General features: G+C 49.1%; 1 protein-coding gene across 50 annotated transcripts in view; it reads left to right on the plus strand.

Annotated features, from left to right (window-relative positions):
• Positions 1-26,393, plus strand: part of MICAL2 (microtubule associated monooxygenase, calponin and LIM domain containing 2) — a 261,902-nt gene that overhangs the window by 109,498 nt on the left and 126,011 nt on the right. For 31 of the 50 annotated variants that reach the window (XM_078340519.1, XM_078340524.1, XM_054242079.2 and 28 more), the window contains 13 exons: positions 2,268-2,525; positions 4,021-4,136; positions 4,994-5,120; positions 5,779-5,869; positions 7,046-7,193; positions 8,522-8,721; positions 9,038-9,144; positions 17,494-17,562; positions 20,706-20,852; positions 22,304-22,426; positions 23,466-23,684; positions 23,925-24,026; positions 25,236-25,355. In XM_078340519.1, the coding sequence (XP_078196645.1) occupies positions 2,268-2,525; positions 4,021-4,136; positions 4,994-5,120; positions 5,779-5,869; positions 7,046-7,193; positions 8,522-8,721; positions 9,038-9,144; positions 17,494-17,562; positions 20,706-20,852; positions 22,304-22,426; positions 23,466-23,684; positions 23,925-24,026; positions 25,236-25,355 (1,827 nt within the window). The remainder of the gene's footprint in view (positions 1-2,267; positions 2,526-4,020; positions 4,137-4,993; positions 5,121-5,778; positions 5,870-7,045; positions 7,194-8,521; positions 8,722-9,037; positions 9,145-17,493; positions 17,563-20,705; positions 20,853-22,303; positions 22,427-23,465; positions 23,685-23,924; positions 24,027-25,235; positions 25,356-26,393) is intronic. The other 19 variants (XM_054242092.2, XM_078340534.1, XM_054242094.2 and 16 more) reach the window with 3 other exon arrangements.

The raw sequence follows: 26,393 nt of genomic DNA on the forward strand, positions 1-26,393 counted from the left end.
CAAGGTACAAGATGGGAAGGAAATTGGAGGCCACAGGCTGGACACTTGATTGGAACAAGAGCTATAGCCTGAGCCTCGAGGTGTCAGCCAAGTTCCTGACCCATCTTCCCTGAGCCACTTAAATTTACATTCTTCTCTTGCTCCCTGGGGAAATGACAAGTTTTCTGTTTTCCTCTCCCTGCATGTATCCGCATCTCCCTACAGCCACATGGAAGGTGTCGAGTAAATGTTTGTTGAATGACTGACTAGCCTCTGGACGAGAGGTTTTCCTGCTTCCCCATTGATTCCAGCTGATCTCTGGGCTTCTTTCCATGGCTACTGAAGGAAGAGTCAAGTTTCTCTTCAAGCAGCCATGCCTCTGGGTTCTGAGCTGTGTCCATCTTTCTCTTCCCCTACAAGGAGGATGTCCCATCCCAGGGCTTCCCTGGGCCCCTGCCTCTGCTGGCCTACACACATGTGAGCTGGGATTCTGTCCTCCTGTCCTTGTCCTCATCTGATTCTACACTCCTTCTTCTATCCCCCCACTCATTTGGGACCTTCCAGCAGCCCCAGGCCAGTAGTCTTCCAGCCAGCTCTAGCCTAGTGTATTCCCATTGCTGGGTCCTCACTCTCCTGCATGAGGTACCCATGCCAGGCACCGTCTTCATTGTGTAGTGTCATCCACTCCCTCTTAGGGATGCTTGGGGCATGTTTTGAGCAGGGGTGTTTGAGACCTTTCCCTTCTGTCTTCCCCCATCTCACCTCCACGCTTTCAGAGAGAGAAGTGATCATGTGACTATAGTAACAGGGATCAGAAAGGAACCAAATAACAGGAATTTCAACCCAGACACCGGGACCTGACAAAGAGCTCTTGGACCAGTGCTAGATGCAATTTGGGGGGTGTGGTCTGGATGTGGAAATATGAGTTTCCAGAACAGGATATTTGAAATCATGGCTACTCAGAAAATTGAGACAGGGGTCACTCTGGCTGTAGATCCAGTGCTCTGTGACTGTCAAGACCTTTGTAATTGAGGAGGCCTTGGCTGGGTCCAGGCCCACTTCATCATACACTTCATCATAAGCCATCTGGGGCCAGCATGAATTGCAGGGGACAGGAATTCCCATTCGTCGAGCTCTTCCCACATGGGGCTAGGGATCTCATGTGTACACTCATTCCATCCTCTTACATGGCTCTGTGATGTAGGGTTTGATACTCCCTTTTTACAAAGAGAGAGTGGAGACTCTGAAAAGTTAAATAACTTGCCCAGATTTAGTCAGTAAACAGCAGAAGTAGACTTTGACCTGTCACTCTCCCTGACCCTTAAGCCCACGTTTGTGTTTCACACTGGTCCCCTCCCTCTCCAGGTGTCTGTACTTTTTGTGTCACCTTTGAGAAGGGTGGTCTTTTAGTTTCTTTAGCCACACGGTGAGCAGCCTGGACTCGGGGAATACACTAACCTAGCCGGCTGTCTTCGATCCTGACGTGTATTCTAGCCTAGTGTATTCCCATTGCTGGGTCCTCACTCTCCTGCATGAGGTACCCATCCCTCCGGGATGGATTTCCAGTCCTCGCAGCTCAGGGCTCTGCACTCCTGATTAGAGAAGCATAACAATTAGCACCAAAAGCAAAGTCAAGCTCTGGGGAACCCTCAGCCCATCCAGTAAAGGGGTGACTGATTCTGGAGAGAAAGCATGAGAGGGTACCCATTTTCTTTTCCAGTCTTGTTTGACCGCTAACCATGGCATATCTGATCACATCAGCTTAGCTGAATTTATTATAAAACCACACTTTCTGATGGTTCCTTTGCCTCGTAATTGTACTGAAAGTTCTCGTGAGAACCAGCGCTGTGAAATGGGCTTGTTGTTTGCTCCAAGACCATTATCAAGTGTACTGTTCATTACAACTCTCAACATACCCTGTTGAAATTCCTACGTGAGACAGATCTTTTAGAATTTAATGCCAGGAAAAAATTGCCTGCCCTGAGGAATTTCTATGCTTCCTTCTTTCTGATAAGGAAAGCTCTGTGGCATATCACATTTCCCTTTTGCCTTGGGTGCCAGGAAGCTCAAAGCCAAATTTGATGCTTAATCATAACCAGGTTAACCCTCACAGCTGGCTGATTTATTTCCTCTTTATTCTCTTGACCCGGATTTTTCTATTTCTGTTTTGATTCGCCTCACTGTGTAGACCCATTCCAAGTCCTTTTTTTGCCAGGAAGTGGGTCTGAAGGCTGTCCCCTTTAGAGGGGCGGTTGCTGGTTGCTGCACCATGTTTTGATCTTCTCCAGGACTACATCGACACAGAGATGCTGCTGTGTGCGGAGAACGTGAACCAAGACAACCTGCTCTCCTATGCCCGGGAAGCTGCAGACTTTGCCACCAACTACCAGCTGCCATCCTTAGACTTTGCCATGAACCACTATGGGCAGCCCGACGTGGCCATGTTTGACTTCACCTCCATGTATGCCTCAGAGAACGCGGCCCTGGTGCGGGAGCGGCAGGCGCACCAGCTGCTCGTGGCCCTCGTGGGTGACAGCTTGCTTGAGGTACCGCCTGTGCTTGGAGCCCCCACATTCCTCTGCGAGACAGATCCCACATTAATATCCTGGCAGGCACTATCTGCTGTTTTGCAGTGGGGAGAGGACAGGCTCCCAGCCAGTTGGCAGGACTCTGCCAAGCCTGTCCCGGCCCTAGAGCCTGTCCTGTTGCTGCCTTCAGCGGAGCCTGTTCTGTGTAGTTAGGAGAGCTTTCTCTTCTCTCTCCTGGCTCTTTTGCACTGACTTCTTTGATGAAGTACAACATCAGGCAGCCCTGGCCTGGGCTACATGGGCTGTCCTACTCAGAGCGTATGAGTGGCCCTTTATGGTTTTTGAGATCACATAGGGTGCAGGAGAGGTGCATGGTCCCCAAAGTCTCCTTTCCATTCATAGCTTCCCTGCTGAAAATTCTTCCCAGAAAATCTGCAAGGGTGCAAGGACCGTTAGATTAAATGTCTGTGTTCAGAAGGGAGAAATTTTTCTCTTTAGTGTAAGCACTGATATGCATTTTTTCCAAGTTAAGAGTCCAATTCCGAACCATGCTTTGGGTGCTCATGGAGCAGATTAGTCAGCACTTAGTTTGGTTGACTGGGTCCTTGGGCACCATTGTGCATGGACTCGAACCTAAGAGCTGTGACTTGAGTCCTCAGTAGCCTTCCTGCTTCTGGTGTAGCAGGATTTGTAGCTAATTTGTGTGTATATAATTAGCTCCTTTCCCAGCTTGGTTTCTCCCTACCTTCTTCCCGTGCTTTATGTCATACCTGCAACAGATGGCTGTTCTTCCATCAGGAGCCAGCATTTTCAAACTACCGTGCCTTTGCCCACACCATTCTCAAGTAGATCAGGATAAGAATCCCATCCATTTGTTAAGATCAGCTTAATGCAACTCTTTTTATTTATTTAATTATTTTTTGGGATGGAGTCTCACACTGTTGCCTGGGCTGGAGTGCAATGGCGCAATCTTGGCTCACTGCAACCTCCTCCTCCCAAGTTCAAGCAATTCTCCTGTCTCACCCTCCCTAGTAGCTGGGATTACAGGCACCTGCCACCAAGCCCAGCTTATGTTTTGTATTTTTTAGTAGAGACAGGGTTTCACTATATTGGCCAGGCTGGTCTCGAACTCCTGACCTCAGGTGATCCACCCACCTCGGCCTCCCAAAGTGCTAGGTTTATAGGCATGAGCCACTGTGCCCAGCCAATGCACTCTTAAGAAGCTTATGCTGATTTCCATCTCCGTCTCCCAGGATGGGAATTTGTCTTGCCTTTTCTGAGACCTAAAGCAGTTTTGTTATGCTTGCATCATAGCACTCTTTACATTTGACTCTCTGCTACTGTTATTTGAGCTTGTGGTGAATCCTCGTAGGTAGCAGGGTCCCTGCTCTGTCACCTCTCTGTCCCTCCAGTGCCCTGCACAGTCCTGGTAATCAGTGTGTTCTGGGTACAATGAGATCATAGGTTGGGAGTCATCAGAATCAACCGGAATTTTGCATGTTTTCTTTTGCAGCCATTTTGGCCCATGGGTACAGGCTGTGCCCGTGGCTTCCTGGCAGCCTTTGACACAGCATGGATGGTGAAAAACTGGAACCAGGGCACCCCTCCCCTGGAGCTGCTGGCTGAAAGGTGAGCTTTGACAGCAGGGCTCCTAACTGGGGGGCAGGGCCACTCTGGCAGGAAAGGGGGAAAGATCACCCCTCGGGTGACTGCTGGATATACCTAGAGCCTCTGCCTCCTCTATACTGCCTTCCCATATGTGGCCTGACTGGATCATCAGCATCCCCAAGGATGCTTTCTTCATCATGATCTTACTCTTACAGTGACTTTCTCTGGGGGCCAGGACCTTGAGCCCTGGATACCACAGAAAAATCTTCATCCTGGCTGGCCCTGTAGCTGGGGCCCTCTCACATTGCTCATTCACCCAAGAGCCAGAGAGTTTATTTAAGGGAATCTTCCAGGGCAGTGCTGAGTCTCCTGTCCTGGGGGTTGGATTCTCTGGTTTTCCAGGCCTCTCCCACTGCTGAGATCCTGGGCTTTCTCCCAGACCCCTGCTGCCGGCCACGTGGCTGTGACAGCTGGTGGACGCAGGGAGGTCAGGGCTGGTGGGTGGCAACAGGCCTCTGACAGTCTTGGGTGTGGAAGCCTGTGGCCATGGGGAGCAGGCCGCAGGAGGCAGTGTGGCTGAGCATAGTTATGGCAAAACCACAGGCCGCTGTGCTGCCAGCCCTGCATCCCTCCCCTCTTCCCCAGGGGGAGAAGCCTGGCATCCCCGTCACCCAGGCGCCCCTTTCCTCTTGGCCCCTTTGACCTTCTCCCCACTTTGCAGATCTCAAGAACCAGGAATGTCAGGCATTTCAGGGAAGGATTAGACAAACATATCCAGGAAGCCCTTGAGCCAGAGGAAGGGGGAAGAAGGGGATGGTGGGGACAAGGCCTGAGGTGGCGAAAGTGACCCCTGACCTCCAGGCTCCACCTCCCTCCAGGGAAAGTCTCTACCGGCTATTGCCTCAGACAACCCCGGAGAACATCAACAAGAACTTTGAGCAGTACACGTTGGACCCAGGGACGCGGTACCCAAACCTCAACTCAAACTGTGTCCGGCCCCATCAGGCAAGTCCATCCCTGGGGCCTGTCTGAATCACCTGCACTGGACAGTGGGGAGGGGGTCGCATAAAATTTCAGCCCATTCCCTGGACAGAGGCCACCAAGGCCTGCTGGTCTAATGGTGGGGCCAGTTCCTCTCCCCAGTAGAGTCAGCATTCTTTCTAGCCCACAGGACAGAACTGAAACCCATATATGGGGAGAGAGATATATGCATATGTGCATATATTTGCATATATTAATTTGTCACTATGCGTATACATTGCTGATCTTACCTGTCTCAAGTAATCTACTTGGCCAAATATGCTCTCTGCCTACCACCCATGGTCCTGGAGTCCATTTCTGCTTCCACCGATTTAGAGCCACCAAACTCCCAACCTCTTTGGTCAACAGAACAGAAAATTGTGTGAACTTTTAAAATTAGCGAATTACATACACACAAATTAGCTATACACATTCCTACTTCGTTTGCCTGTATTTGGGTGGAGGATTGAGGCCCATTGCTCTATGACTCAAGTTGCCAGGTTCCCTTGCTGAAGGTCATGCGCCCCAGAAATAGAGGAAAATGGTGGCAGGCACTGAATTGGGGGTGGGTCAAGTTTAGGGGCCCTGAGACTAGGATTTGGGGGAAAACTGTGGGCAAGCATGCTGTCTCTCTTGCTCATAGGTGAAGCATTTGTACATCACTAAGGAGCTGGACCACTATCCGCTCGAGAGACTGGGCTCAGTGAGGAGATCTGTCAGCCTCTCTAGGAGGGGTAAGCGGCTCTCCTGGGACCCTGATAGGCGGCTGGGAGGGCTTTGAGGGGAGGAGGCCTGCTCAGTAACCATGGTGACACAGGCTCTGCAGCCAGCCTGGCTCTGCCCCTTTACCTGTGTGACCGTGGGCAGGCACCTCTCCCCTTTGTACTCCAGTTTCCTCCTCTGTAAGACCAAGAGAACCCCTGCCTGCAGAATCACTATGAGGATGAAAGGAGCTAGTATGCATTGAGAGCTTCACACAATAAGCGTGAACCAGGGATTATTTCACTGGGACTTGTTCTTATTTTCCTGTTGTTTCCAGCATGGAGGTTCTGTCCCCATAAGTAGATAGTGAGCTTAATGCACTTCACCCTTTTCCCGATCATCCTGGCCTAGCAGTGCGCTGGGCACAGGGCTGGTGTGCTCAACTCAGGGAGAAGGGATGGTTCAGTGAGGAACTCCCAGTGCCCAGCTCGGCCCAGGATGCTCTCCTGCTTAGAGACCTCTTTGGCTACCTGTGCCTGTCCAGACTTTGCCTCCTCTCCTTCCTTAGGCAGACTCAGCTGTACTCCTCCATCCCGTCCACACACCATGATGTGCCCACTGCTGTAATAAACCACTTACTATAATCAACCATTTTACTGTTGCACAAACATAGCAGGTTTTTCTAGATTCTTTGCCACCGCACAGCCCTTTCTATTCTCCTGGAATGACCTCTTTTGTCCAGTAGGTTCCTAGATGCTCTTTAAGAACATGCTCTTAAAGAAATGCACCTCCCCGTGACATTTTTTTTTTCTTAAGAATTCCCCTCCCAGAGCAGACTCAGGCAAATGTGCTATGTGCTCCCACAGCCCCCTGCTTCTCCCTCCATCACAGCCCTGTGTCATCGTCATCCCCTCTGCGACTGTCTTCCCCACTAGATGAGCATGTTATTGGCAGGGCCCAGACACGGTGGGTCTCAGGGACTTTGCTGGAAGGGAACATGCTTCCTCTCCCCTCCCGCCACACTCTTGATCCGGCCCCCAAGCAGCAGTCCTTAAGGGGCTGCACCCATGCCAATGGCCCCCTGCCCTAGCCCCTTGCCTTGAGGCCACTCTTCTTGGTTACCAGCCACAGTGGCAATGAGAGGGGATCCAGGTTGGGCTGTATGAGATTCCTGCAGAGTCTCACTGCCTGCGTTCTCCTACTTGCAGAGTCAGATATCCGGCCAAGCAAGCTCCTAACCTGGTGCCAGCAGCAGACAGAGGGCTACCAGCATGTCAACGTCACTGACCTGACCACATCCTGGCGCAGCGGCTTGGCCCTGTGTGCCATCATCCACCGCTTCCGGCCTGAGCTCATGTGAGTCTGAGGCCCAGGCTGGCCCCTGGAGACAAGGGATGCCAAGGCCATTCTGCTGCGTGCAGAATCTCCGTTACTTGGTTCAATATTTCTCTTTTTGTGTTTCGATTTGAATTTTTTCTTACATTTGTTCTTTTCCCTTTGCACTGATTGATCTGTGTTCCTAATATGTGAGAATAAAAATTGGCTCAGGCTTAGTGATTGCACTCTTAGTGACCTCTTCCCGCCCCCCAACTACCACACTCTTCAGAAATTTGAGCATTCATACATTGGAGCTCCACCCTCAAGAGAGGAGCTGTGGGCCAGACCTAATTCCAGGGACTAGTTTGAGGGTTTTACAGAATTAGGTTTGAAATCCAGATCCACAAGCTGTGTGTCCTTGGGCAAGGCACTTACCTTCTCTGAGCTTTAGATTCTTTATCTGCAAATTAGAAAAAACAGCAGGGGCATTGGGGAGATCAGGTTATGTTTGAGGAAACACTGTGATGCCAAAGCTTGATGCATCTGTAGGTAAATCAGCAGCAGCATAACTTCATGACTAGGTGCAAATCTACCACGATAGGCTGGAAGGGAACCTACCCAAGGGCTATCATTTGGTACCTTAGGCAGCAAGGCTGCCTTAAGAGGATGGACTTGCCTCTTTTTTTTTTTTTAAGATGGAATCTCTTGCTCTGTTGCCCAGGGTGGAATGCAGTGACCCGATCTCAGCTCATGGCAACCTCCGCCTCCTAGGTTCAAGTGATTATCCTGTGTCAGCCTCCCGAGTAGCTGGGATTACAGGTGCCCGCCACCACACCCAGCTAATTTTTGCATTTTTAGTAGAAACGGGGTTTTGCCATGTTGGCCAGCCTGGTGTTGAACTCCTGAGCTCAGGTGATCCGCCTGCCTTGGCCTCCCTAAGTGCTGGGATTACAGGCTTGAGCCACTGCACCTGGGATCCCTTTTAATTTTATATGCTATATAACTTGTTTTTTTTTTTTTTTTTTTTTTTACAAGATGCCCATTTTACTTTTGTAATTAAAAAAAAGATATATTTAAAAGTAAAATAGCTCATTAATTTTCCCAAGAGGTTTAAATCATTTTCTGATGGTTTTAACCCAGGCAGCAATTATGTCATCATGGCCCGAGTCTGATTTTGTCACTTCATGACCAATGGGGTGGTGGGGTGAGAACTGGGGGTAGGGGTTGGGGGTCACTGTTCCTCTCCTGCAGCCCGCCAACATGTGGCAGAGTGTCACCCTCAGTGCTCCTTACCAGCTGGAGGTGCTTAGTGCACCCCACCTCTGCCTCCTCTCCCTGAATTTCTCTACTTTGTTTTGATTCTTTAGCAACTTTGACTCTTTGAATGAAGACGATGCTGTGGAGAACAACCAGCTCGCATTTGATGTGGCCGAGCGAGAGTTTGGGATCCCTCCAGTGACCACGGGCAAAGAGATGGCATCTGCCCAGGAGCCTGACAAGCTCAGCATGGTCATGTACCTCTCCAAGTTCTACGAGCTCTTCCGGGGCACCCCGCTGAGGCCCGTGGGTAAGCACCTGCACAGAGATGTTGCTTGGCCCCTTGAGCCATCTCTGTTCCTGTCACTGAGTCTGGCTGCTTCTAACACTGGTTTGGTCTATTCTTGGGGCTGCCCAATACGTTCCCCTTGACTTTGAGGCCAAACAGGGGTGACTTCACTCACCCAGCCCCTGTGCGCATAAGTGGATCTGTATGTCATTTACATCTTGAGTTTGGGGTAAGGGATTTATTTTAGAGAGACCCGGTTACAATGACACCTCCTTGTTATAGCCACACTTCCAGGAGTCAGGATCCAAATGACAGTTGCACTTTTATTTCCCAACAGATTCTTGGCGCAAAAACTATGGAGAAAATGCTGACCTCAGCTTGGCCAAAGCATCCATTTCTAATAACTATCTCAACCTCACATTTCCAAGGAAGAGGACTCCACGAGTAAGTTTGGCTTGGCTTTTGTTGTATTTCCCATTGCACATGGACAGGGTATGAGGAGCAGAGAATATCACATGCTCAGTCTGTTGATGCTAGTAAGTTACATGGACCAGGCGCTCCCAGAAGATACTGGTAAAGCTTGGATTAGTGACTGAGTGTTTTTCGAAGTTCTTCCTGGCACCGTGTAGCTAGTTCAGTGACTTCAAAGTGGTTATAGGAAGGACATGATCATGAGCTGATAGGACATATTGGTGAATGCTTTTAGAAGCAAATCAGATCAGCTCTGCTTCCTGAGACATGGGGCTGAAATGATTTCTCACTGTGTGGAGCAGTTTAGATCCGGAACATGATGGCCATCAGTTTAGTGACAGAAGTGCATGGTACTCATGCTCCGTCCACCCATCTGTTCCATTAACTTGTATTTATTCATGGAATTCATTCATTCCATGAATTTAACAAATATGTATTGTATTCATTCAACAAATATATATTGGGCTTTCCTATAGGTGGCAGGTGCCTGTAATCCCAGCTACTTGGGAGCTGAGGCAGGAGAATCACTTGAACTCAGGAGGCAGAGGTTGGAGTGAGCCAAGATAGTGCCATTGCAATCCTACCTGGTCAACAAGAGCGAAACTCTACCTCAAAAAAAAAAAATGGAGACCTAGAGAGGCTAGGTGCCTTGGGCAGGTCACCTGCTACTCTGTTGTACTTCATTGCTTTGCCCCCTACCCCAGGCTTTTTTCACACGAATTAGTCCACTCATTAAAAGGCATTTGTTATATATCCAGTTATAGGACATGTAGAAGTGATGTGCGGCTTGACCTTGGAATCCAGTTGGGAAGATGGATGCTGGGAGGAGGGAGAAAACTGAGAACCAGGGGTCTAAACCTTGGGGAACAAGAGAGTTTAAGGGGCTGGCAGAGGCAGAGCAGCCAGGAAAGAAGATGGGAAGGGGAAGGGACAGTTGGAAAGGCAGGGAGGGAGTCGGGAGGCCCCGGAAGGAGAGCGCTTCTACGCGATGGGCCCTGGAGACCGAGCCAGGCAACAGGGAAGCCAGCCAGGGTGAGGGTTGAGGACAGCCTATGGGATGTGGATGTGCTGGGGCAGATGGCAAATGTCAGAGTTCTAGGACTGGAGTAGGGAGTCCCTGGGTGGTCAGTGGGAGCAGAGGAGAGAAGATGGATGGAGGAGAATAGGACCAGAGTGAGGCCACTGGTGGGAGCAAGGGTGTCTTGGGGTGGGGGCAGTTGTAAGTCCCTGCCCAGAGCTGGCCTGCCCTCCCCAGGATGACAGGGTGCCCTCCACCAACAGGACAGTGGGCTGAAGGCCTCTGCAAGTTTCTGAGTCTCTCTAGGTGGCCAACAGTCTCTTTTAGCTTGGCCAAGACAGCCATATCCGGCCAGCCCCTCCACCCTAGGGTGGAACCACCCAGCCTCCTTTCTTTCCCTGGGCTGTGAGTAGTGGTCACTTTTTCCACTGAGGCCTGCATTCCCTGCTCCCTGGGACATTGCAGCAGCTGTTTCGCTAACTCCAGGAGCAGGATATTTCATGCTTCTGCCGCTCCCTAGCTCTAGGAAGGAATGGGCTAGCAAGGCTGCAGCTGGGCAACAGAGCAGTTAAAATGATGAGCTGCACCCAGCCGCTCCCCGCTCTGAGCTGGCCCAACCCAGAGGCTCTGTGTGAGGGCTGCCTTGCCCACCTTGTTCTCACTGAGCGAATGGTGCTCTCTTCTGGATACCTGGTTAGCTTGTTCTACCTGCAGCCCAAGGACCCCATCTTAGGCTGTTTTGTCCCAGACAAGCCAGTTGGAGTTTCTGGAAGCTCTCTACACTGGGCATTGACTGCCTTTCCCCATACACTGTGTTTCTCCCACTTGGCCCACAGAGGGAACTGGAGAAGGGTGTTTCAACCTTTCTCTCACCACACCTATGTTGACAGAGTGACAGCACTGAAACAGCCTGGCCAGCACTGGCTCAGGAGGTGGGGACGGTGAGAAGTCAGGAATCAGCAAGGCCAGCCAGGCCTTCCAAGGGCTAAGGGCCTCACTCAGCTTCCCTCTGGCTCTGCTAGAAACTGCTTGTGGTGAGGGCTCTGCTGGCCAATCTTGGCCCCTTTTGAATCCTGTTGAGTCTTCAGGGTGTGTCCCTTGGCTGCCCACTTTGAGAGGAGCCAAGGCCCGCAGATCTTTTTTCTCCCACAGCCTCATTTAATCTCTGCACTCTGCCCTATCTTTGGATAGGTAGAGAGATTTGGCCATTGAGTTAAGTGCCTGGCATGGGCATTGTATTTGTTCTTCTCTTGTTTTGTCCACCACTCAATGCCAGCACAATGATCAGGGCACGTAGAAAGTACCTTCTTCCCATCCTACCAGATACCTTGTTGTATCTGAATGCTTTTTTGATTTGGGGAACCTAATGGCAATGCTGTTTGGCCTCAGCGTTTCCCACTGGCAGAGTGCTGAGTCCACCCTGGTCTGGTCCTGTAGAGCCACAGGAGATGTCTGCACATAAGACTCTGAAATACATTCACATATCCACATCTGTACATAGAGGCTCCCTCACATTTACACCAAGATGCCAGTACAGCAAAACATGCAACCCTCAATGACCTTGCTAATCAGCACTTCAGGAGTGGAGATACAGGCCAGGCCTTGCTTGCACGAGTCTATACAATAGCCCTCCCTGCAAACACAGACAATATCTGTACCTATGGATACCTGTATCTGACCTTCCTCCCTGCCCCTCTCTAACTTCCTCTCCATCTTCCAGAGGAATATCTTGGTATGGGAATTGAGCTGTGAGTGCATGTGTGTTTACAATGTGGCATCTTCATCTAAAGGGGATCCACTGGTTCTCTGCTGAGTCAGGCTTAAGAATCTCCCTCCTGGTTTTCACTGATGATGTTAAATTCTTCTTTCCTCCCTAATCTTACCTTCCTGACAATGTGCAATCCCACAAGATGTATCAACTTCAAGCAGAATGAAAGACTTTTCCCTCCATCAAGGATCTTATTTACTTTTAGAGACAGTAACTTTTCCATTGCACTATGAGTGGTCACCAGTTGGGCTGATCATGTTGAAGACTGGGGGGGCCCATGCCTGGAGAAGGGAGGGCTTGGGGATTATATTTGCCTCTTATGAGGCCCTTGGTCGGCTTCTGCAGCTCTGTCTGTGGTCCTGGGACAGGACCTAAAAGCCTCATGGCATGGGACAGTTCCTGGGAGCTCTAGGGCTCTTGTCATCATGCATGCTGGTGACACCTGAACATGCAACCATGGCCCCTGCCATCCCTGCGTGCACAGGCACACACACGGGCATACACACTCAGACTCACAATACTTGCTGGTACTCTCCTAGACCTACCACTCATGGTGACATCTGTACTTACTGCCACTATAGTCATTACTGTACACATATGCAAGACACTAATTTTTGTTCTATTTTGAGCCCACTCCTTGGGGGATAAAACAAAAGTTGTCACTTGTCCCTGCAGAAGTTATCCAGAAGCCAGATAAGTGGTCCCAAGTTTGATCCTGCTCAGCTGGTCCTCCTCCTCCTCCAGGACTGGTCCCTGACAGAGTGGCATTCACAAAATGTGACTGACGTTTTTGTCAGTGTCTGGTCTGGGTGGTCCAGGTCCCCCTCTCCAACCTTCCTCTTCCTGACCCACCTGCACAGACACTTTCTGTAGAGCCTGGTGGCATTATGTGTGAAAGTGCTCTTCCATCCACTCATTCAACAACTGTTTATTGCGTGCCTGTTTTATGTGGAGTTCTCCTTAGTACTGGGGATGGAGCAGTGAATGAAACAAGCCAAGGCAGCCTGCCTTCCAGTGGGACTTACAGACTTCCTCTCACCCCACCTCCCCAACTTCTCTCACAGAACCACCCACCCAGCAGCCAAAGCTCCCCAGTAGGTTTCTAGGACTTCTCATTGCAGAGGTTTGAAGAAGGCTTAGGAGAGTTAAGAGTGCCGTCTTCCAAGGCCGGGGCAAGCACAGGAGGAGCAGCCCCTCCAGGCACCAGCAGGTCACGACTGAAGCTGTGCTCTCTCCTTTGCTCTGTGCAATCTCAGTCCGGGACTCAGAGCTGGTTTACAGATTGGGAATGCAGTTAGAAGTCAGGCAGACAAACACATAGTCAGGTCTGCTGGGGATTTGGCAAATGCTCTAGCCTCTCAGAGGCTCCTTTGCTTGCCTTCAATGAGGGTAATAACATATACATCATAGCATTGCTGCAAAGATGAGGCGAGCACATGTGTGTAGCGGGTCTGAGCACCGTGTCTGGGGGTGGAAGGGGCTCAGCGAATGATAGTTCTCTTCCTTTAAAATGATGATTAAATGAAGATGCTTGTTTTCTCAAAAGATGAGTAAAACTGTCTGGCTTGAACACTTGGTTCTGTACTGCCACCACAGTCAGGACAGCACTTTACAGAATACAAAACACTTTCATATACCTCTCATTTGCTCCTCATGTCACCTTTGGAGGAAGGCTGGGAACACATTTTCATGCCAGTTTTTAGATAGGGAAACTTGGACTTGGAAAGATTACATTTTAATAAGTCATGTAGGTGGTAAATGTCAAAGCCAGAAGTAGAATTCAGATGTTTAAAATTCTGTTACTCTGCCAAGCATGGGGCCTCATGCCTGTAATCCCAGCACTTTGGGAGGGTGAGGTGGGTGGATTGCTTGAGGCCAGAAGTTCAAGACCAGCCTGGCCAACAAGGTGAAACCCTGTCTCTACTAAAAATACAAAAGCTAGCCTGTATGGTGGTACACCTTCCTAGCTTCTTGGGAGGCTGAGGCACGAGAATCACTTAAACCCAGGAGATAGAGGTTGCAGTGAGCTGAGATCACACCACTGCACTCCAGCCTGGGCAACACCGCAAGACCCTGTCCCCAAAAAGAATAAATAAAATAAAATAGAAGTCTGTTACTGACACTAGCCTCACCAGTAGTGTCTAACACTTGTACCGTAGTCCCCTCCTTATCTGTGGTTTTGCTTTCCAAGATTTCAGTGACCTGTATTCACTCATGGTCCAAAAATATTAAAAAGAAAATTCCAGAAACAATTCAGTTTCAGATTGCACACCATTCCGAGTAGCATGCTGAAATCTCACACCTTCCCACTCCATCCTGCCTGGAATGGGAATCATCCCTTTGTCCAGTATATACATGGTGTATACGCTACCCACCCATTAGTTACCTTAGCCGTCTCAGCTACTAGATCAAAAAAACATAGGTATGATCTAGTAACTGATCTATGTTTTTTTGATCTAGTAACATGGTTCGGCACTATTCATGGTTTCCAGCTTCCGCTGGGGGCCTTGGAATGCATCTGCCATGGATGAGGGAAGACTACTAACACTTTATAGAAGTGTTTTACATCTGCGATTTCATTACCCTCACAGCACCTTATGAACTAAACAGTATGAGATCTCTACTTAGTTAAGGAAACTGAAGTCAAAGTAGTTGGATGCCGTTCCTGAGATCACACAGCTGGGAAATAATTAGTACCAGCACTGAAATCCACGATTCCTTGAAGAACGCACTTTCTCACCGGTGTCACTGGCCATCTTTCTAAATGTCATAGCTGCTGCCCAAGTCAGCAAGGCCATAGTGTGCAACGGCCAACCTCTCTTCCTATGAGCCATTTCTAAACTATTCCTGGGCTGGGCTCTACCAGCTAACTAAATATACAATTTGTTTGCTTTGAGCTAAAACCACATTAACTCAGGCAGTATAGGAACATGGTTATCTTGTGCTCATCAGATAAATGTTCAGATTGGCAGGTCTACGATTTTTTTTAATGGGGAAATCAATTAGTTTAATAAATGCCTTTTGGTATATAGACTCTTTCAAATGATTGCTCAGTCTTGATAAGAAAGTATTCTTAGGGTGGAAAGCCTGGAAACATTAATAGGAAAAGAACGTAAGTTATTTGTTCTCAGGTTCTCTTTGGGCACAGTAAGTATTTTCTTTCTTCTTGTACTTTCAATTCTTTGTAGAGTAAAATAGGGTCCAAGGACAAGGGAATACTGAAGCAATTTTGGTTCCCAAATACAGATAAGAAAAAATAGATAAATCTCTAGGTTTGAACGTTCTTAACCTTTTTGCTTTAGCCCAGCTCTTAGTTAAGAATCAGTGCTTCGATGTTAAATTCATAGGGAAAAAGTAGAGACCACCTGAGTATGTGTGTTTCTAACCTTTCCATGTAGACTACATTTGGTTGACCCATGGCTCAGGGTGGGTCACAGGGGCTGAGGTTGTCTCTGTCCGTGTCCTTTATTCACCCTGAAGGATTTGGAGTCTTCTCAGGGGCTGCTGGCTGGGCACAGTCTCCCAGGAACACCTTTCTTAAGCCCTGGGCTAATAGTGCCGTCTTTGATCTGTAGAGGCTCCAGTGGAACAGTCCCACCCTGGGCTGTTGAGTACAAAAGAGAGAAAATGTTTTGCTCTTTGGAGGAAAAGTCAAATCCTCATTTAAGGTAGAAACCAAAAAACAAAACAAACAAAAAAACCAGAAACCCCTAAGATTATGCATGAAGTGTTCTTGTTGGGTAGGACATTTTGTACCTTCACAGGCCCCAGTTTTCGGCTGGCCAGAGCAGCATTCCCAGGCTGTAACGCTGAGGGTCCAGACAGCCTGTTCCTCTAAGACCCAACATTGTTGCAAATAAGGTCATCTGTTTCTCTTGGTGTTTGCCCAAGCTTTTGGCTTGAAATCATTTCCATTCACAGAATAATGATTTCTTAGAAGCTGAGGAAAATGTTGAAGAGAAGGCAGGCCCTTTGATGTGTTGTTTTGTGCTGCCTGGGTCAAATTTTTGAACAAATATCAATGGACTAAACTGTGGTTGATCTTGTCTTTAAAGACAAACACAAAGAAAACTGGTGCTGGCAAACGTGGGGAGAGGGCAGGGGATGATGAAGAGGACAAGAGACGAGGAAGCAGGTGCTTTCCGTTGGAGGGAGGGGAGCATACTGGGCTGTGCAGTGGGGTGCCCGTAGCTATTGCTGTTTCAGAACAACCAGGAGGTGAAAGAATCCCCCTGTGATTGAGTAGATTAGGATTTATAGGGCTGACTGGGCTGTACGCCTGGGTTTGGGGTGAGCAGGTGGCCTGTAGCACCTCCCCCTGCATCCAAAATGGTAGCAAAGCTAGGATTTAATGTGGGCCTGCTATGGAGACCCCCTCTGAGAGAGTAGGATGCTCCCTGCCCCAATCTATGGTCGGTGGGACATGGCTCTGGTTCTGAGAGAGCTAGCCATTTGGAGAAGGCCCCAGTGGCTGGAGACTGGTAGCAGAGAGGTCTTACCCCAGAAAGGATAGGGGAGCCTAGGTGGACCCAAGCCCAGTGTCAAGAGTAGGCTTACCCATGGGGTGCAGAGGAGTACTAAATTCAGTCAGTCCCACTCCAGACATAGCATCAGCTCAGCCTCCAGAGTTCTGCCCCTCCCTGAGGAGACAAGCCCAACAACCGAGTGCCCTTTGGGAGCCCTTGCAGGGTGACGCAATGGGCTTGGATAAAGCAGGGCTTCCCAGATTTAAATGTCCAGATTCATGCAGCAGAGAGTGGGCTGTAAGGGGTTCTCATAAGGCAATCATGTCCTGTATCATCTAAACCAGGAGACTTCTGGGAGTGAAGAGGGCACTGTTAACAATCAGGTAGGAGGTAAAAAGCAGCAAATCAGAACTACCCTCACACACACCTCCAGCAAACCAGGCTGTGTGATCATGCTAGTCATCGGGCTATAGTTCAGGCGTGTTTGGAGTTAATAAAATATAGTTTACTGGTATCTGCGATGGTGACCGAATTGCACACTTAATTTGCCATCAAATCCCTGGGCAGCTCATTTGAGTCCTGAGAGTGCGTGTGAGGTGAACCAGGTGGCCTTGTGGGAGAGAGGCTCCCTGGTTGCAGAGAGACCCCTGGGGTCCATAAGGCAGCACACAGGCCTGGCTGTGGCCTTGGGCAATCCATTAAACTGCTCGGAGCTCAAGGCCACGTTGCAATGGAGATCATCCTGGCCCTGCCTATGTCACTGGGATTCTTTTTGCTTTGATGTTTCATGATGATCTTTGGAGATGTCATTCCCGCCCCTTCTGATGGAAGCCTTGGCTCCCTAAATGGGGTGAGGTTCTCTCCACTGTGCCTGAACAAACCTCTGTGACAGCATTTGTCACAGTGCAGGGTAATTTACTATCACACCTGCCTGTAGGCTGACACCTGTTTGCGGACAGGGACATATGTGCAGTGCCAGCTGAAAGCCAGCCCTGTGCCCTGAGGGGTCTTAGTGGGACTGAAGCCCTTGCTGGCCCCCTGAGCTCACCCTGCTTTCTTGGCCATTGCAGGTGGATGGTCAAACCGGAGAGAATGACATGAACAAACGGAGGCGGAAGGGCTTCAATAACGTCGACCAGGTTTGTGTACACAGTGTGGGTTTAAACAGAGGCTGATTTCCTGACAGCCAGTGGCCATGGGCGGCCTCACTGTGGCTGCAGCCTGGCCCTGTTCCTTCCCTGTGTCATGAACCACTGGGTTCCAGGCTTGGCGTGATGGAAAAACAGTTGGGGTTTTGGAACTACTTGCTAGCTATGTAACCTTGAGAAACAACCTCCGGGGATGTGGTTCATGCCTGTAACATGCAATGACACACTTGAAACGCATGAAACTTTGCATGACTTTTAAAGATGAATAAGGTGAACATGGTATCTGACACGTGTTAATCAATATACAGTCACTACTAATAGGAAATGATAAGAGGCGTCAGCACTCCCACTTTCTCCCAGTCGTCCTTTGTATTCCTTTGCATTTCCTTTGCTTTTAGTCTTGAAGGCAAATGTCCTGGTGCCCACAAGTGCCACCTTCTGGTGAAAGAAGAAGATTACAGGTTACGTTGTCAAAGGAGAGCTTGAATCTCTCCCCTGCTTCTGAAAAATTCATCAAGCAGAAAAAGAGTATCAATTCCTGCTTCCCTGGACGGCTTTTAAAAGACACCTGAGATATATACTTCCTTAAAACAAAGCCATTCTAACTCCACAGGCATGCATATCGTCAGCAAAGTGTAGGATGCCAACTTTGGCCAGCCTGCTGGCTGACCCCGAAATGACGGAGAGGCATGCAGGACGATCTGCATAATACATTGATTCCTGATTTATAGGAGGTAGAAGGGACTTGTTCTATTGCATATGGTTGAAGACTTTTATTGCTGTATATTTGCATGATATGGTTGCTTGTGTCTGACTTGCTGTATCTCACAACAGTGAGCATTATAATAAGTAGAGCCGTGAGGTTCGCCTTGGGGAAAGCAGCAGCCAGCCATTCCACTCATTTTCCGGGGTGGTCAGAGGGAAGTGCTGATGAAGAAAAACCAGTTCAGTTCACATCTTAAAATGTGAAGAAACCCATTCTACCCAATGAGTTCAAAACACCCTGGCCTGAACATTTTCCTACAGCTCTTGAAGGTGCTTCCTTCAAGCACTGTTGCCTCCCCACCTCTTGGCTGTGGTGTAAGCAAGGAGCCAGCAAATAGAGACACAGAGAGGAAGCAGAGGCTGCACAGGGCTAGAGACATGTTCCATTTCCCAGGTTACGGGTGTTGGCTCTCCACCTACAGGGCCTGGGATTTGCTCCTGCCTGTTCTCAAGAAGCTGCCCTTGGGTACGCTTTGTCTCAGGCAGAAGTCTTTTCCTGCCTTTCACCCGTAGCTTGTTTAAGGGATGTGAGTGTTGTTTCTGTTATTGGCAACACAGGAGCTGGAGTGGGAAGAAATCTGGTTTGTGTCTACACTTTCTGAGATGCCCTGGACAGTCTCCTGGGGCAACTGTTTTGTTTAAAGTCAGTTTTAACAAAGCAGTATTCTTTCTAAATTCTTGCTACTCAAAATCTGATCCAAGATCCAGCAGCAGCAGCTGGGTACTTGTTAGATGCACAGGTTTTCAGGGCCCGCCCCAGACCTACAGAAATCAAATCTGCTTTTGAGGATTGATTTCCAGATGATTCATGGGCCCATTCGTGCGTGACAGTGCTGGCCTATATGGCCCACTGTCCTGGCTAACTTTGGTGTTGAACAAACAGTGACTGCCCAAGTAAACACACCCTCTTCTCACTCAAGCCTGTGCTGTGGTGCACAGTTACACTGCATTTCGAAGGAGCGTGTGCCTCTTTGGTGTGTGTTTGTCCAAAACGCTCAGAGTGGCTCTACATACTAGGTTTCCCATGGGGCTGCCACACCTAGGGATCTTTTTTAAAAAATTAACTACAGCTTGCCTCTTCCTGTGAATTTCTTCTAAATGAACACATCTTTGTTGTCGTGAGAATGTCTCTTCCTGTGAGGGACACTCCTGGTGTCCCTGGGAAAACCGACTGCCCACTTGTTGTGGCAGCACCATTTATACTTCCAAGGCCCGTGGGAGGAGATCCTGCAGTAAGGGGGAGCAGAGCCTCTTAAGTACACACTGGTCATCTTCAATTGTTTACTGTTAGCAGATGAGCTGGAGAAATCTTATATGGAACTCTGTTTTATAAACTAGCGTAACCAAATGATCAAGGTCTACATCACCACTTATAAGTCATGTTGATATCATGCACCCCGCTGTACGGGCAGGGGAAGAGCATTTCACCTCGGCAGTGTCCTTTCCCAGAGTCTAATCATGAGAGAACATCAGACCAACCCAGACTGAGGGGCTCTATGAAACAGCGGCTCGGTACCCTTCACAGAGTGTCAGTCTGTTACAGAAGCTGTTACGGTTTGTAGGAAACCAAGGAGACCAGATGATGAAATGCAGCGTGGGATCCTGGATTGAATCCTGGGACAGAGAAAGGATATGAGTGGAAAAACTGATGCAATCCAAATAAAGGCTATAATTCAGTTAATAGTATTGTGCCAGTGTTAATTTCTCAATTTTGATGACAGGAGCAATTATTCCAGATTTAACACTGCTGGCAGCTGGGTGAAGGGTATGCAGGGACAATCTGTGCTATCTTTGCAACTCCTGTGTAAATCTAAAACTGTTTCTAAATTAAAAGCTTTCTTCAAAAAGATAGCAAAAATAGAACAGGGCTGGCTAAAGCTGGGGGTGGGGTACAGAGGATAGAGGAGAAAGATCCTGGAGCCCAGGCCTTGCCAGAGTGACCCCCTACTGACTCCCTCATTGCTCCCCCATCCCCACTCATCTCCTCTTCTCAGCCAGATGATGTATTTTTGAAAACCACTTTGTTCAGCACTTCATGATTATATTTGGTTTTTGCAGTAATCATGTGAAGTAGATTACTGTTCTCATTTTATCCATGAAATAATGTCAGAGAAGTAAATCGCCAGTGTCACAGGTCTAAGAAATGAAAGTCGGGATTCAGACCCCAGCTGTCTGGCTCCCAAGCCTAGCTGTGCCCATCCTTTGGAAAGAAATATCCCTCCTGTGAGCATTGTCTCTGCAGGGCTCTGCCTCCCTTCCTCAGGACCATGGAGGGAGCCCTTCTGCAGGAAACTAGTCCCATGTTCTGAGTCCCCAAGTCTGCTTTCTGATGTCCAGTAACCATCAGTGTCCCATTTCATCCTTTGCAGCCTTCAAACTTTTCCAGCCGTAGCTTGGGCTCCAATCAAGAGTGTGGGAGTAAAGAAGGTGGAAATCAGAACAAAGTCAAGTCCATGGCAAATCAGCTGCTGGCCAAGTTTGAGGAGAGCACTCGGAACCCCTCACTCATGAAGCAGGTGAGTCATGTCAAATACTCACTGGACCTGACTTCCTGGTGACTTTTCAGCAGGAATATTTTGGCTACTGCTAGACTTCAGATATGCCAGCCAGGCCTGGTCCCAAGGAGACCTGAGCTCCTTCTAGATCAGGAGTCAACAGACTTTTCTATAAGAGGCCAGATAGCAGTTTTTTAGTGCTTTGGAAGTCATACTGTCTCTGTTACAACCCTACCATTGTAGTACGAAAGCAGCGGCAGACATACCCAAACAAATGAGCCTGTCTGTGTTCCAATAAAACTTTATTTGCAAAAAACAGAAGCAGGCCAGATGTGGCCCATGGGCCTAGTTTGCCCGTGCTTGTTCTGCATTAAAAAAATCTGTTCCCTAATTTGGTTTTCCTTTCCAACCATGACTTGGTTTGCAGCCAGTTTTGAGGTGATACAGTTTGAGGGAGCTTTGAGAGGCCAGCTGCCTGGGAAACTACAAAGTCCACACTGAGAAGATCCATTCAAACCAGAGGAACTGAGTCTGAGCTCACAGTATTGAAGGCCAGCCTCACACGTGTTTCCTGGCACTCTCCTCTCTCCCTGCACTGGGGAAGCCTGGCAGGCTGTTGTGTCTGACGGGGGTTAGTCTGAGGCTGTCGGAGGCTGAATGCTGTGTCAGGCTGCAGGCTTCCTCCTGATTCCGGCTCTGAGGTGTGTGCCTCGTGGTTCGGTTTGCTCCCCTGAACTTCTTTCAGGATGCTCTTGTCACATTACAGAAGCTTGGGAAAAGAGGTTGGTTTTTCTATGGTGAACACCTGTCACATGACAGAATGAGGCTCCTTTTGGGAGGACAGACTCTGACTCTTAGTTAGTAGCTTTAGAGGCAACCAGAGGTGTCTCCTTAGTCTTGATGTGGACTGTATGTCTCCTGGGCAAACTGACCTTCTCCAGGAAGTCAAGGGATTTTATTATAAGGGGACCATTTCCTTGAATTACAGGACCATTCCTGTAATTCTCCACAAATTTTCTGGATACCTGTTCTGGAGGCTTTGCCCCTCATAGTCCCTAAGTGTTGATGAGGACTCAGTTCCATCAAAAGTACCAGAGCATCCCTGTCCTTGAGTGGGCAGGAAGCTTTTCCATTTCCAGGCAGACTCCTGAGCCAGCCACCCTGCCCTGGCATGGGCTCTGGCAGTGCCTGCTTAAGGCGCTGTGTCTGAGCCAAAAGCAAAGCCACCCTGGGATTCACACTTTGTCCACGAGAAGGGGACTCCAGGACTCACTGTTCACATGGACAGGGAGCCAGGGCTCAAGTTTCCCAGCTGGGCCTGGCTTGCAGGAGCTCAGCCCAGTGCTGTCTCTGCACTTGCAAACTTTGTCTCCCTGCTCCTCTCTCTCCTCCCTCTGAGCCTCTCAATCTGACTCACCTTTTCCTTCATGTCTCCTGTGGCTGCTTTTTTGGACTCGCCTTTCTCCTCCCAGGAACGCCGTGTCTCAGGGATAGGTAAGCCCGTCCTGTGCTCTTCCTCTGGCCCTCCTGTTCACTCTTGCTGCCCCAAGCCGGAGGAGCCCACACCCAGCCCGTCACCGCCATTGAAAAGGCAGGTAGGGCTCCTTTCAGTAGATGCTGTTTTGGTAAAGGCCAGAGGGGACTTTGATCCAGAGGGGTGGGGTCAGTGGCTCTTCCCACACCCCAGGTATGGCTGATTGTAGATTCTCTGGACACACCTTGAGGTCACCACCCTTATTGGTAAGAATAACCAAGTATGCAGCATCACAAAATACATTTCATGGATCCCTTAGCCAGTCAGAAGTATCAGTTGACCAAATACCATGGTCTCAGTGGTGCTGCTAGGGAAAAATAAACTGTACCCCAGGGTATTTTGTATGATGCCCCATGACACTAAGCATTATCTGCAGACCATTCGAATAGGCTGATTTCCAAATCAATGAAAAAGTGATGTTGAAACGGGCCCAGGTGGCCACTTGGCTAGATGCATTGAAGGGGTAAGGCTGGGATGTGGCGAGGCCTTCCAGGTACCAGAGTAGACCTGCATAGTGGGCAGGAACGCAGCTGGCAGTCACAGAGTATGGCTTATGCCAAGTGGTGCTTGAGTTTGGAATCTGCGCAGAATCACTACTATTGGCCATAAGCCGCAAAGGTTTCTGGTTAGCATTAGGATTTGTGTGTTGCTTCCAGGTGGTGGAGGTTGAATAAGGTCAGTGTGAATATAATGCCGAAATTTTATGTCTGTGTGCCTCACCTGGGGAGCTTTTTAAACACTGCCATTGACTCATGCCCAGTCCAGAACAATGCAATCAGAATCTCTGGGGGTTGGGCCCAGACTTGGGTCTTTTTTTCTTAGGTACCCATAATGCCAGTATGCAGCTAGGATTGAGAACCAGCATTGTACAGGTTTTGATTCCGGGGGTCTGGGGTGAGGCTTCAGACCATGTATTGTGAGTGAGGATGCCAGGCAGTTTTGATGCAGGTAGAGAATCAATTCCTGGGGCTGGTTTGGAATCCTACTTAGGGTTGCACCTGGTGCACCCTTTGTCCCTGGTCTTCATAGGGGTTTCCTCACAGTGGGGTGTATGAGAGGGCCACAGTAGGGAAGGAAGCTTAATGTTCCCTCTTTCCCAGTTCCCCTCTGTGGTGGTGACGGGGCATGTGCTCAGAGAGCTCAAGCAAGTGTCTGCTGGCAGCGAGTGCCTGGGCAGGCCCTGGAGAGCCAGAGCCAAGTCTGACCTACAGCTAGGGGGAACAGAAAATTTCGCTACCCTGCCTCCTACCCGCCCGAGGGCACAGGCTCTTTCCGGGGTGCTGTGGCGGCTGCAGCAAGTGGAGGAAAAGATTCTCCAGGTGAAAGACTCACTTTTTGCCCTGTCTCTGTTCGTGTCTGGGAGACTTCTTTTCTTCCCACGTGGGTTCCTCCTCCCTCTGCCTGCCACCCCCCCTCCGCCCCCGTCTCCTGTCCTGCTGTGTGTGGTGTGGTGAGTAGGTGAGGCCCCTGGCTGCCTCCCTCACCCACTTCTTGGAAGCAACTGTCTCAGTCTCTGTCACTATCTCTCTTTTCTTTCTCCATTCTCACCTTCACTGCAGAAGAGGGCTCAGAACTTGGCCAACAGGGAATTTCACACAAAGAACATTAAGGAGAAGGCGGCCCACCTTGCCTCCATGTTTGGACACGGGGATTTCCCGCAGGTAAACATGGGGCTTTCAGAGCCCCCAGGAACCCAGATGTTGGACATCCAGCCAGATGACCTTGAATCGGGCTCTGAGCTCAATTTTCTCCTTCCTCCTGCTTTTATAGCATGAGGAACTATTTATTTTTCAAGCCATTAAATAATTCAAGCTGGCATCTAAAAAAGGCCCAAACATGCAGATTCAAAATAAGGCAAAACTAAGGCAGGAAAGTAAACTCAGGTCAAGAAAGACATTTCTAAACAGAAGCACAAGCTGGTAGGCCCTGGATATTTTCCATGCAGGCTCTGAGTTTCCTTAGGGTCACTGCAAACAGGAAACAGTCATAAGTTGCAGAATCACAGTGCCTTTACCCAGTTGCCTGTGATGTTTTGGGGTGTGAGAGAGAAATCTCCCTGTGGCCCTGATCAGGAAGATACTGAATGATGAGGCCAAGCACATGCTGTAACTGGGGCTCTGCTTCCCCATGGGGCAAAGTCAATCCAACAAGAATGGCTTTGCCTTAGAATTAGGAAGTGCAGCCTCCTCAAGCCAGGTACTTCTTTGGAAATTCACTGAAAAGAAGAGCGTGTGCCGGAGAGGAGATAAAAGAGTGGATGATGAGATCCTGCAGGTGGGTGTATGTGTAAAGTCCTCCCTCCCTCGCAGCATGCCTGGTCCTAGAACTTGGCTCTCCACTGTTTTCACTTCGTCTCCTCCAGGCCTGCATCTTCTGCTACTTGGTGGAGTCACTGACGTGGGAAGGATACTTTACACTTACTTGATTTTTAGGATTCCACGTGGCTGCTAGGAGGCTAGCACAGTTGTCTGCTGCAGCCACAGAGGCCCCTGCTGTGGCCACCTGCCCTGAAGCAGCCCAGGGCTCTCCTGTCCTAAGCTTGCAGCTGCTACTTCATACCAAGCTCCAGAGTGAGGGCTTTGGTAATTGGCGTTGGTGTCCGAGGTGGATGTAGGCAGGAATGGTTTGAATCTGCGTGAGCTATTTTGGTGTGACAAGGGAGCTGGAATAGTTGCAGCAGAATGCAGTGTAACCAGGAGCCAGATAATCCTGCCTGGCTCCAAAGCCAGGGGTTTCTGTGTTGTCCTGAGACATGGGTCTCCTTTCTTTGCCCCATTGCGTGCACGGGCATGGGACCGCATGATCGAGGTGTCTATCACCGTGTGTGACTACTGGGATAATCCTCGTTTCTTCTACTTTGTTCTGTGCAGAATAAACTCTCTAAAGGCCTGTCTCATACTCATCCTCCATCTCCTCCCTCTTGCCTTCCATCTCCTGATCCAGCTGCTTCTTCTCCATCAACTGCTGACTCTGCTTCTCCTGCCAGAAAGGTAGTTGTTCCGAACAATTTGCTTTCCTCACCTCCTGCATGTTCCCAGATGTTTTCATGCCCCACTCGACCTGCACAAACATCTCAAGCCTGGTTGGCTAGAATACAAATTTGTAAGATATTTTACAAGAGTGCTGGATTGATTTTGCTTTTGCATTAGAGCACACAACATGGCAGAACAGGCAGCACACAAAAGCTTGCCAAACAGGGCTCATTCATTCAGCAAGCATTAATCAGGACCCACCATATGCCACCCTCCATGCCAGATGCTGAGAAAACAGAGAGGGCAGTGCAGTTCCCTTACTACGGTTGAGATGGGAAACTGCACATTAGCATAGACTAATAGCATCCACTATTTTTACAATACAAAATAGTGGATGTATTTGCCTGTTCTGTCCTAATAAGATGGCAATTTCACATGGTAAACTTAATGTAATACTGTTCATTAATTCTGTAAGAGGTATAAAGGGCAAGATTGTAGAAATGGAGAGGGGAGGTAATACAGAAGGTAATATGGGAACTGAGTGAGTGTTGAAGGTTCTGTGGGGGGATTTTGCTACAGAGAAGTTTAGGGCAAGGGCGTTTTGGAGAGGGGCTAGCCTGTGCAAAGGCAGGAAGGCGGGGCTTGCATGGCATGGAAAGATGGAGTGTCTGGTGTGACTTGAACTTATAGATAAAAGTATTTATGGGGCAGGGAGAGTGGAAGTGAGCCCACTCTGTGTAAAGGAATTTTATTTTATCCTCGGACTATAGGAAGCCACTGCAAGATCTGTTCTGCATTCTAGCAGGACGACTCAGTAGTCCAGAGATTGACATGTAGGATGAGAAGAGTGGGGAGCTAACTTTGGATAAGCAGTTAGTGAAATGCACTCACAAACAATGATTAAGATTGGGTTTGGGGGTGCTCTTCATGTTCTTTTCTTGTCCTGTTACCTCCTGTGCTGAGAACAATACCAGGCTGGGGTGGGAGAGGTCTGTCTTCTAGGAATCCAGGACTCTGGAATGAATGAGGCTGGAAATGGGTGTGAAGCCTACCTCA

Source organism: Callithrix jacchus, chromosome 10, assembly GCF_049354715.1.
Source record: "Callithrix jacchus isolate 240 chromosome 10, calJac240_pri, whole genome shotgun sequence".
Taxonomy (NCBI): domain Eukaryota; kingdom Metazoa; phylum Chordata; class Mammalia; order Primates; family Cebidae; genus Callithrix; species Callithrix jacchus.